At 43.8% G+C, this 12,775-nt stretch overlaps 1 protein-coding gene across 1 annotated transcript in view; it reads left to right on the top strand.

Moving 5' to 3' along the window:
* The window catches only part of CUBN (cubilin), a 388,954-nt gene that overhangs the window by 145,834 nt on the left and 230,345 nt on the right, over positions 1-12,775 (top strand). The window contains exons 25-27 of the mRNA XM_073629712.1: positions 2,509-2,690; positions 4,121-4,277; positions 5,681-5,865. Of these exons, the coding sequence (XP_073485813.1) occupies positions 2,509-2,690; positions 4,121-4,277; positions 5,681-5,865 (524 nt within the window). The remainder of the gene's footprint in view (positions 1-2,508; positions 2,691-4,120; positions 4,278-5,680; positions 5,866-12,775) is intronic.

The following is a 12,775-nucleotide window of genomic DNA, read 5'->3' as shown; positions in this document are numbered from 1 at the left end:
TAGACTTTGAAGATAAGTACAGCGGGTAGCTGTGAGGCAAGCCTGAGGGATCCAGCGGGTAGCAGAGAGTCCGAGGAACCCAGCGGGTAGCATGGGTGAAGCTTGACGAATACAGCGGGTAGCTGTGAGTGAAGCTTGAGAAGTCCAGCAGGTAGCTGGGAGCTAAGCTTGAGGACCTACAGTTCTATTTTTGTCTGCCTAGTTCTATTTTTGTCTGCAAAGTTGCTATTGCATTTGCCTAAGGGTGTCCTGTGCCCTAACCCTCTCTCCCCTGTTCCTGTTAAGAGAAATAGAAACTCTCTTTGTTCATTTTTAAAAGTGACTGGCGCCAATCTTTCCATCTTGCGCTACACCCACCCTGCCTGGTAACCTGCACCCTGAGGAGGAATGTCAGCTCTCCCTGACTCTGGGGGTCACCATCAGGCCCTTACAGGTCCGGGAGACCGCTACACAAGTGTCATTTTTTTTTGCTTTCACTAACTTAAAAGAGTTTCAAATGATGTGTGCAGCCATCGCCTGTTTGATTCTCTCACTATTCACTCCTTGGAGAACGGCTAGTGCTCTGTTCCTACCTGTCAACAGAGTCTTCTTTTGTCTTTCTCCCTGCGTGGAGAACTTTACTACCTACACTACCAATTCAATTGCTTGTGATGGCTTTTATATCATCTATTAAAATGTTTGAATTAAAAAAAGGAAGAAAAACGTAACCAATAACAGATAATAGATTGCCGAAAATAGCAGTCTCAGGCCTCATTCATTCCCTGTCCATTGGTCCAGCCTGTAGTCATCTCACACTAATGAGTTTTGATGCCCATGATGGCCCTCTTCTATTTTATCTAGTGTGCGATAAGCCAGTTTGGGTCACCGTAGCATGCAGCTTCAGGAGAAGACCCATTCACAGCAGAAGGCATTGCTTCATCTGCCTCCAGGGTGTTGAGCTTCCAGTGGGGTGGTCCTTCACTTACAGCCATTCACTTGGGTATCCAGATCAGAGACTCTTCATGTCACTTGCCTGTGGAACAGGTCCTGGGAACCTTCCAGCCAGTCACCTGGACTATCAGAGACCATCTACCTCCTTGTAAAAGTGGTGTTGTCTCAAAAGAAAGCAGTAATTTGTACTTTACTGTTTAGAAGGAGGGGGCTGTTGGATCAATAGCATGGGTTTGAGAGCCATGGTCTGACTCTCCAGTTTCCTGTCAGTGCAGAGTATTTAAACCTTTGCTGCAGCACTTAGCAGTTCCAAAACAGCTAAAGGACCTCAGATGTATTACTGTTTTGGTAGCCCAAGTGCATTACAGTAATACATAAAAAAAAAAAAAAAAAAAAAAAAAAGAGAAATCCCCCTTCATTGGGACGTTTAAGGCAACATACACATATATTATGCAAAAGATTGTATTTATTAGATATGCATAAAAATATACGACCATAAAGATGATCGATGATTAAAAAACAACAAAGCTTATACAGAAAATGTACACACATAAAAAACAACAAAAACAAAAATTGCAAACAACAAATTACATTAAATATATGACAACAAAATAGTACTTTCCGGTATATAGTAATCCCAGGTACCCTTTGGGTATGGTCGTATATTTTTATGCATATCTAATAAATACAATCTTTTGCGTAATATATGTGTATGTTGCCTTAAAAGTCCCAATGAAGGGGCATTTCTCTTTTTTTCAATTACACATCATGTGGCAACTACACTCTTTTGATCTGATATGGTGAAACCCTCTTTTTTGATATACAGTAATACATTATGAGGGATAATTGTGACTATTGCATAATGAGGAACATCTGTGCCTATTGCATACCCCTGTTACCATCCGGTTTGCATTGTCAATTGACCCTGCATTTATTCAGTAAACCTCAAGTTGTGTATTGTTTGTCTGACCAGGCGGCTTATAGATTACCCTGGGGTCCTCAATTCAAATCCCAACCAGGATACTACATGCATTTAGTTTTGCGTGTTATCACTTTGATTGTCTGGGTTTCCTCCGGGTACTCTGGTTTCCTCTCACACTCCAAAGACATACTGGAAGGTTAATTGGCTCCTGTCTAAAATGACCCTGATATGTGTATGTATAAATGTGAGTTAGGGACCTTAGAATGTAAGCTCCTTGAGGATAATATGCTCCAGAGAGCATCCAACTGCCAGAGGTTTGGGGAGAAGAGGCTGCAGGGACCGGTCTTGCAGCATGGAGGAGAGGATCAGGTAAGTAACTGCTTTTTGCTGTTGATGGTGTTGATCATGTGCAGAAAAATGCCAGCCACTACACATTGTGTGAATGGCCCTGACAGTTCTCCCAAAATCACCCCCATTTTTGCTGGTGGTTGGGGACACCCTGGTAAATAAAGAATGACACAGACAGCAGTAAAAGTCTAGTTGAAATACCTCCTCGCCCTATCCAAAAAAATTACAAATAATGCAATACTGGCTAAAATAAACCTTCGTGATCGATACACAGAGGTTTGATAATAGTTTGGCGTGTTGTCTTGCAGGTTGTGGTGCAACGCTAAGAGCATTGTCTGGTGCATTCTCATCTCCTAATTATCCCATGCCATACTACGAGAATTCTGAGTGTTATTGGCTCCTGAGTGCCTCCCGGGGAAATCAAATTGAGATTCAGTTTGAAACCTTTCATCTGGAGTCACACGACAATTGTATCCGTGACTATCTAGCTGTAAGTATTTAATTCCCAAATAATAAACGATCATCTTTAGCAATTTCAGTTTTGGGTTACTTGGTTCACATATCTCTTGGAAACTCTGAAGGTGAAAATTTTCACCCAGATTTCCTAGCCCCCCACTGTTGACAGAAACCTAGTCACACTACTGGTCCATCAGGTACCGGAGTTGGACTCCTTTGTAAATAAAAGCAGATAATCTGATTGGAAGGTTTCTTCTCTGCAATCCTAGAGATGAAAACAAAAAAGGAAAATGAAAAATCCACTCGAAATTGAATAGTCAGTTTTGAAACAGCTGATCCTTTGAAAATTTGTAACAGTAGAATAAAACACATAAAAGTCCAGCTGCCTTTTCAACTCACTTATAGATGCCAAAATGACCATCCAAAACATTTAAAAAGGACCTGAACTTTGGAAGCAGTGCCCAAAAAAACAAGCAGAGTGCAAAGAACTAGCCACAGGGCTTCCTGCAGTTGATATTTCCTTATTACAGACTTACCATCTCTTGTTCTGTACTGTGTTGAGGTGGCCATCTTGATAGGGGCATGGCTTTGCTTCCACAGAGCTGCCCGCCTATGAATGGTGATCTAGTGACTGGTGGTGAAGTCCTTGCGTTGCAGGTCCTCAAGTACAGCTTCCTCTACAGCAAATCTCGTGGGAATTTAATTCAGAGGCAGCAGTGTCTAATATGATCTCACTTCAGATGTAAAGCTATGGGGCTCAACGCACATGAGTTGCACTGCTATTTCTTTTAGAAGGGATTCAAGACAAAAACGTACAGTTTTTAGGTACTGCTTAGGCACAATTAAAGGCTCAGTTCACCTTTACATAAAAAAATAATACATGCATATATTTTTACCGAAAAAAAAAAAAAAGTGCATTTATTATTTTTTCCTGCAGGAAAGCATTGTACCCACGATCAGTAGATCACCAGTTCAGATATGTCAATGGATTACAAGAGCGATCATCAGCACCCCCACAGCCTATTGAAATTACAAGTAATTTTTCTACGGTGGAAGACAGTATTTGTAGTTTATTAATTCACAGGAATCTGTGAGTGAATGACACGGCTATGTGGGCAGAGTCCAGCACAGCCACGTTGTTTTTAAAAAGTGACAGCGGATGTGGGGAGAAGAACCCCTGTCTGTTGTCACAGGGAGGGGGGGATTGGGGGGGAGAGGGGGAAGGAGCCGCAACATGTTACATGTTCCACCCTAAATACTGGTGGAACATGTAACATGTGGCAAAGGTGAACTTAGCCTTTAACATTTATAGATGTTCCCTATAAAATTATAAATCTACGTTTTGAGTTCAGAACCTCTTATTGAACCTACCTGGTTAGTCTGCATTTATATGAATTCTGATCCTCAGTGCCAAATGCTGAATTATCTTTTGAATTCTTATATGTCTTTGTACTCTGTTTTAAGGTCTACAATGGCAATAGCAGCAATTCAGCTTTACTAGAGAAGCTCTGTGGTCCAGAACTGCCTTCTCCAATACGCTCCACTGCTAGTGACGTGTATGTAAAGCTACGGACAGATAATTCTATGTCATATAGTGGATTTTTGGCTACCTATAAGCAGAGTGAGTTTATGTCATGACAGTTCAAATATTAATTAACATTGTTCTGCTTCTGTATTTATAAACTTCTGCATTAAGGAGTGCAAGAAAGCACTAAATGCAAAGTGCAGTGTCCACAACAACCCATCAAAATTCACTCTACTAAAGTCAGACCAGAACAAAATGAATTCTGACTGGTTGCTATGATTACTACATATTGCCTGTTTCCTTTATTACATCTTCAGGCCATATCAGTCTTCCATAGCAATTTTATCTACTGAATATTATATGCACCCCCTTGGTGATGTAAGAGGCTGTTGACATCTCCTATGCCCTGTAAGTTGACAACCACTGGTTTAGATCAGTGGCCTTCAAACTATGGCCCTTTGCTCGTCTTTATCTGGCCCACGGTGCACTATTCCTCACATAGCTATGAGGGACTATTCCTGCTACTGACACTAATGGCGGGGAGCTGTTTCTCCCATTGATATCAATAATAGGGCACTATTCCTCAAACTAATACCAATGATGGGGAGCTATTCTTCCAACTAATACCAATAAAGGGGCACTATTCCTCCCACTAATACTGGTGATGGGACGATATTCTTCAAAACAATACCAGTGATATGGCACTATTCCTCCAACTAATACCAATGATGGGGCACTATTTCTCCAACTAATACCAATAATGGAACACTATTCCTCCAACTAATACCAATAATGGGGTACTATTTCTCCAACTAATACCAATGATGGGGAACTATTCTTCCAACTAGTACCAATAAAGGGGCACTATTTCTCAAAGTAATACCAATGGTGGGGCACCATGCCTCCAACTAAAACTAATGTTGGGGCACTATTCCTCCAACTAATACCAATAATGATGCTCACCATCCCAAAGCATGGGCATGCCTTCCCTGGTTTGAGGTTGTGGGCCACATCAGAGGGTGGCCTGCGGGCCACAGTTTGAGCACCCCTGCCTTAGCTTGTAAGCTCCATGAGGACAGGCACTGATATGAATATACATTATGTAAATTGTTGGCGCTATATAAATGCCTGTAATGAATGAAACACCAGGTTATCCATTAAATCCAGAGTTAAAATACATACATGGGGTGAAGTCCTGTTTAGTCCTAAGGATTCACACAGCACTGCCAGGTTGGTGATCTGACTTTTCTCTCCTGCTGTTTTGCAATACAGCTAAATCACCCTCCCCAGCCTGTGATTGGGCAGCAAAGAAGCAGCAGCAAACTCATGAGGTTATCTCTCTCCTCCTTTTAGGAATAATCCATGTCAGAATGTTGAATGTAGCACACCTGATTGGCTTCTAGTGCTGCTTCCCCCTCTTCCAATGTGATTGCTGTCTGGGGTTCAGCTTTAAGCGAGGACCTGTATAAATGTTGTCTTTTATATCATTTAACTTTCAGCTTGCCAAGGAGTCTTGATTAGTAACCGTAATAGTGGCATTCTGGAGAGTCCAAACTATCCAAATTTATATCCTTCCAACCAACACTGCAACTGGACAATACAGACCACAATGGGAAATACCATCAGCTACATGTTCACAACCTTTCAGCTGGAGTCCTTTACCTGCCAATTTGATTATATGAAGGTATGATATGTATCTATTGCAAAAGTGAAAGTAATACACTACATAACTAAGGGTATGACATAATAATCTTAGAAGCTTGTATGGTCTTTGAAAATGAAGAGACTCTGTCACTTTGCCCTTTTAGGGAATTATGGGGAAGCTGGTTGGTTAGGAGGTGCAAATGCATTAAGTTGCATGTTAACATGTGTTGTGTTAAACCTGAAATTCAATCCACTTATATTTTTGCCTTCTTAGGTTCCTCCTTTTCTGCCTAATCAACACATTACTGACATGTTTAAATACACCTTTCTGTTTTTATTATTAACCTTATTTTATACCCATTGATGTCATCTATGGATCTCTGTACTTTCCTATACACTGTAGGTAGATTGTGAATGGTGGGATGCACAGCAGGGTACTGTACATAGCTTCCTGTAAAAAAAAATCATAGCACCTGCTGTAGTACGTGTTGTGTAAGTATTGCTTTGTGTGGTAGGCAGTCATTTTCAATCAACAGCACAAACAGGCCTGGTGGGGAGGCTCACCCATCTGGTGCCACGTACAACTGTGCAGCAATTGACAGAGGTCAGAAGACACAGAGATGCCAACAGTGTCTGCTACGAGGAGCAAAGTGCGGCCTGAAAGTGTGCCTAGTCTGTGCAATGCTGTACCCTACGCTAATACTCAACTAATGAATGGTAGCGTTCAAAACATTCACCAATGCAAAGACCAGGATTGTCAGGACAGGAGGGACAATAATAGCGGGTGTCACGCCTATATCCGCGTTTGCTGCAGACACAACATCTTTTTTGGGGGGGTTCGTTGGGTAGTGGTACTCGGGAGGACATAAAAATGCCTCTCATGCAGCCGACTGCATTTGGTTGGGGATGTGAATGGGGGAAGTACAAGCGCTGCAGAAGCGTTGGGTTCCCAATTATTAGGATTGGCGAATGCAGCAGGAAGGGCATTATGGGCACAACGGGCCTGTTTGTCTTCTTCTTGGTGGCAGCGGGACACTACTTGTGCTTGCCACCTCACCAGCTTTAACTGCACTTATGGGACTCGCCACGTCACCAAGTGTTACTGCAGTGCTGGTTTGACTACGACCGGGGTGTACTAGGCCGCTGGTGCTTGCCAGTTCACCAAAACGCTACCAAAAAAACTGTTAGCGATCGCAGGGATCAGGCCTGACTCTGCGAACGCTGCAGTTATGTGTTTAGTGTTTTGTAAGTGACAGTGATCGATCGATACTGCACTTGGGTGGGCTGGGCTGGGCTGGGCCGGGCGGAGGGGCAAAACGCAGGTGCTAGCAGGTATCTGGGCTGATCCCGCTAACACTGCGTTTTTGGGAACCCTAAACTGCTGGGGACGCTAGTATAGATCTGATCGGATCAGATATTGATCCGTTCAGATACTATACCACTAAGGGAGGTGTACGGTGCGTGCGTGGGTGTTAGCAGTACTGGCGCTAACCTGACACTGCTTGGGGCTGGTGCTTGCCAGTTCACCAAAACGCTACCAAAAAAACTGTTAGCGATCGCAGGGATCAGGCCTGCGAACTGCAAACGCTGCAGTTATGCGTTTAGTGTTTTATAAGTGACAGTGATCGATCGATACTGCACTTGGGTGGGCTAGGCTGGGCCAGGCAGAGGGGCAAAACGCAGGTGCTAGCAGGTATCAGATACTGATCCGTTCAGATACTATACCACTAAGGGAGGCGTATGCTGCGTGCATGGGTGTTAGCGGTACTTGCGCTAATCTGACGCTGCCTGGGGCGACGCATATCACCGCCGGGCAATCAGGGGGCTAAACCTTTATTCGGTAATAAACGGCGCGTGCCCTGACACTATAAAAAATAAACTAACTAACCAGCGTCACCCGTAACAGTTATACGGTAATCACTGGTGAAAGGATTAACTAGGGGGCAATCAAGGGGTTAAAACATTTATTAGATAGTATATGGGGGTCCCTGTCGCTATAAAACGCTGGCGGCGAACCTAAATATTTACCTCCCTAACTAGCGTCACCAGTGACACTAATACAGCGATCAGAAAAATGATCGCTTAGTGACACTGGCCACGGGGGGTGATCAAGGGGTTAAAACTTTATTAGGGGGGGTTAGGGGGGAACCCTAGACCTAAAGGGGGCTAACACTAACTGCCCTACCACACTAACTGTCACAAACTGATACCATGCAGTAATCAGAAAAAAAAAAAACTGCTTGGTGTCAGTGTGACGGGGGGGGGGGGGGGTGATTGGGGGGTGATCGGTGGGGGATCGGGGGTGTTATGTGTGCCTGGCATGTTCTACTGTGATGTGTAGTGTTGTGCACTCACATTGCAGTCTTTTCTCTTTGGCGCCGGAACAGAAAATACCAAGTACAGGTACGTGATTCTGCCTGCCCGTGCCATTCTGCTGACGTATATCAGCGTGAGGCGGTCGGCAAGTGGTTAAAGTGTTACTAAACCCAGGACCCTGCATTCACTATATCTGGTCTCCCACAGTACACAGAACATGGAAATACAATTATTTTAGTAAATATAAACTGCTAAATACTTTTTCTCATAGGCTGAGCACTGGTTAAATCTTGTAGAAGGAGTTTTCATTCTCCTCTGACCCTCTGCCTGGACAGTGCTGATTGGCCTAGTGTTAATCACATGCACTCTCCTAAAAAGAAGAAAAAAAAACTCTCCAGCAATACACACCAAACTGGGCATGTGCATAGTGCCCCCAAGGCTCTGTACTATCAGGAGATGGATTGGGGACTGTTTAAGAAGGGGAGGATCTGGGCATACAGGATCAAACAGCCTTTTTACACAATGCAGAGATTTAGCCCCTTAGGTTCTACGGTGAGTATAACATGCTTTACTGCATATACAGACTGAGTTTACTGTTTTGGGTTTACCAACAATTTAAAGTGATATTAAAGTCTTTTTTTTTGTGTTTCAAAATAACAACCATGTTATACTTACCTGCTTTGTGTAATGGTTTTGCACAGAGCAGACCAGGTCCTCCTCTTCTCGGCTCCCTCTTCGCTGCTCCTGGCCCCTCCCTCCTGCCGAGTGCTCCGACAGCAAGCAGCCTGCTCCCTCTCCTCATTGGCTCACTGACTTTAATTGACAGCAGCGGGAGCCAATAGCGCTCCGCTGCTGTCTCAGCCAATCAGGAGGAAGGCAGCCAAGTCTCTCGTGCAACATTGCTGGATCGAGATGGAGCTCATATAAGTATTGGGGGGGAGGCTGAGGGGGGCTGCTGGACACAGAAGCTTTATTATCTTTTTGCATAGAATGCATTAAGATAAAAAAACTTTCTGCCTTTACAACCACTTTAAGGGTATACCTAAAGTTGCTAAAATGAAAACTTAAGGAAGAACTTAGATACCGTATATACTCGAGTATAAGCCGACCCGAATATAAGCCGAGGCACCTAATTTTACCCCCAAAAAACTGGGAAAACTTATGACTCGAGTATAAGACGAGGGTGAGAAATGTGCAGCTACTGTAAGTGGAAAAGAGGGTCAACAATGCCCATTTGCAGCATCACTGTGCCCATCTGCATCCCTCACTGTGCCCATTTGCAGCCATAGGTCCCCCGAACTTCAAACTCAGGAGTTAAGGGTTCCTAGATGCCCCCTAGCTGTAGCCAAAGTTTGGGGTCTCTGGACCCAAAGGGTCCCGAAATGACATTGCTGCAGATGGACACAGTTGACCGACTTTGGGGCCCCGTATCTCGGGGCCCCTTGGTGCTAGGAACCCCACATTTGGTGTGCAAACCCAGTGGAACTAGTACCACAACATATCTAAAGCTGGGGTTCTTAGCACCAAGTGGCCCTGAGATACGGGGCCCCAAATTCAGTTTGGAAAATGTCAAGCACTTTTCCGAACCGACTTTGGGACCCCTTATCTCGGGGCCACTTAGTGCTAGGAAACCCCAGGTATATTATAGTGCTAGTTACACTGGGTTTGCACACCAAATTTGGGGTTCCTAACACCAAGTGGCCCCGAGATACGGGGCCCCAAAGTCGGTTTGGAAAATGTCATTCTCTGCTGCAAAAAAGTGCTTGACATTTTCCGAACCGACTTTGGGGCCCCGTATCTCAGCGCCAGTTGGTGCTAAGAACCCCAGCTTTGGATATGTTGTGGTACTAGTTCCACTGGGTTGGCACACCATGTGGGGTTCCTAGCACCAAGGGGCCCCGAGATACGTGGCCTCAAAGTCGGTATAAGTATAAGCCGAGGGGGGCATTTTCAGCACACAAAAAATGTGCTAAAAAACTCGGCTTATACTCGAGTATATACGGTACTCACCTCTCCTGCTGCCTGCTCTGATGATTGCTGCTCCTGCCAGTTTCCGGAGTGATTACATCCTGGTCCCCTGCTGTGTGTTGTAGTGATGAGGTCATCAGAAGGAATGACATCATGTGGCAGAGGATCAGGAGATCAATATCAGGTCATATTAGGATATGTGAAAATCTCTGCTATGAAAAACTTTAGGAAGGCTTTTATGTAAACTGCAGTTCTTTTGAATAGCATTATTTTTTAATGTGTTATTATTTGTGTTTTGTGCGGGCCAGCATACATTATGACTTTAGCACAGCTGCCCTCTTTGCTGGATTACTTACCAGTTTAAATTCATTCATTCCCTTAAATTTTTACTATAAAAATTTGCAGTTAGTAAATCACCACCACATCTGCTTCATCATCTCTTAAATGTCTGAGGTTCCTCTAACTTAGTGAAATGGTACAGCATGTGATGCCAATCAGGGGAAACTGACTCATTGTGGTCACTGAAACAGGATGTTATACTACTTGTACTCATGTGCCAGCTTCAAAATACAGATGTACATTACTTGGACCTGGAGTGCAATTGGGAAACAATACAAATACTACATGTGTAGTACACTAAAATAAAACACTTTAAAGAAGAATTCCATGTATGGATTTTTTTTCTTCATAGTTACATTGCTCCAGCTTGGATCAATGTAAATATGGGGTAAATTTACTAACACTGGAGAACACAGAATCTGGTTACTATGCACAGCTACACCAATCAGCTTCTAACTTTAGCTTGTTCAGTTAAGCTTTGGCAATAAAACCTGGAAGCTGATTGGTTTATATGCAGAGCTGCACCAGATTCTGTGTGCTTCAGTTTTCGGGAAACCTCCCCCTTATCTACTGTACATACCATACCTGGCTGATGCCCCTGGAAGCTGGAAATTCATGTAGTAGGCACTGCCATACCTCCCAACATTTTGAGAGGGGAATGAGGGACACCTACTAGCAAATGTATGAAGGCATAGGACACGCCCCCTGCCACACCCCCTTAAGGGAGAATTCACAGAAAAGAAAGGTTCACTAAATCCACAAGTGCTTTTTTTACCACTATTCCTTTATATTGGCTTTTAAAATTCACAAATGCAGCAATTTAGAAATGTAATGAAAGGTTTAGCACTGGGAAACATATTTTGAAAGATAAAAAGTGCATTTTATATAAAACTTTATAGATCAGACCAAAATGAGGGACAAATGAGGAGGAATGAGGGACAGAGGGACATTGTTCCAAATCAGGGACAGTCCCTCGAAATCAGGGACAGTTGGGAGCTATGGTCACTGCTATGCCAGTGATCTCCACTAGCTTCCAGGTCTTGTGCTCAGCAGTTGCCTTGCTGCTTATTAAACAAAGAAGTTTGCATGCTCGGCACAGGCGCCATTTAGAAAACGCTTTGCATTTTCTCAATGAATGCAAAGTGCTCTGTGACTGGAGGAGATTGAGATTGTGATGCCACTGCTGTGCCCAGGGCTGCTAATAAGGCAGTACAGCCAGCCCTCCTGTACTGGACCCGGGCCCTAGCAGTTCAAAAGGGGGGTACGGGCACCTGTTAAGCAGGAGTTTCGGCTGTACTTTCTTATTGCACACACCAATCCTCTTCTGCCTTCCCCTGCTGCACTGCCAGCTTTTCTTCTTCTTTCTACCTCTGGCTTCACTACAGGAGGATTGGTTTTAGTACATGCACCCCTTCCATCTGCTTTCTGGGCCTCATGTGTGCCCCTTTCCCCTGCAGCGCTGTCAGCTGCCCTACCCTCCTCTCCCACCAGCAACTGCTGTGGGCACACAGGGGGATGTTTCAAGATGGAGAGCAGGGGAAGGGGCCAGTAAATATGTAATTTACTGGCCACTTCCTTTCCTGAATGAGCACATGGAGAGATCGGTACCAATCACTCCTACAGTGCCTTTAAAAAGTATTCATACCCCTTGAAATTTCCCACATTTTGTCATGTTACAACCAAAAACTTAAATGTATTTTATTGGGATTTTATGTGATAGACCAACACAAAGTGGCACATAATTGTGAAGTGGAAAGGAAAATGATAAATGGGTTTCCAATTTTTTTTACAGATAAATATGTGAAAAGTGTGGAGTACATTTGTATTCAGGCCCCCTGAGTCAATACTTTGTAGAACCACCTTTAACTGCAATTACAGCTGCAAGTCTTTTTGGGGATGTCTCTACCAGCGTTGTACATCTAGAGAGTGATATTTTTGCCCATTCTTCTTTGCGAAGTAGCTCAAGCTCTGTCAGATTGGATGGAGAGCGTCTGAACAGCAATTTTCAAGTCTTGCCACAGATTCCCAATTGGATTTAGGTCTGGACTTTAACTGGGCCATTCTAACACATGAATATGGTTTGATCTAAACCATTCCATTGTAGCTCTGGCTGTATGTTTAGGGTTGTTGTCCTGCTGGAAGGTAAACCTTCACCCCAGTCTCAAGTCTTTTGCAGACTCTAACAGGTTTTCTTCCAAGATTGCCTTGTATTTGGCTCCATCCATTTTCCTATTAACTCTGATCAGCTTCCCTGTCCCTGCTGAAGAAAATCATCCCCACAACATAGTTACATAGTACATTGTTACATAGTAGGCAGGGTTGAAAAA

The sequence above is a fragment of the Aquarana catesbeiana genome, linkage group LG05 (assembly GCF_042186555.1).
Source record: "Aquarana catesbeiana isolate 2022-GZ linkage group LG05, ASM4218655v1, whole genome shotgun sequence".
Lineage (NCBI taxonomy): Eukaryota > Metazoa > Chordata > Amphibia > Anura > Ranidae > Aquarana > Aquarana catesbeiana.
This window is presented reverse-complemented; position numbering and strand designations above follow the sequence as displayed.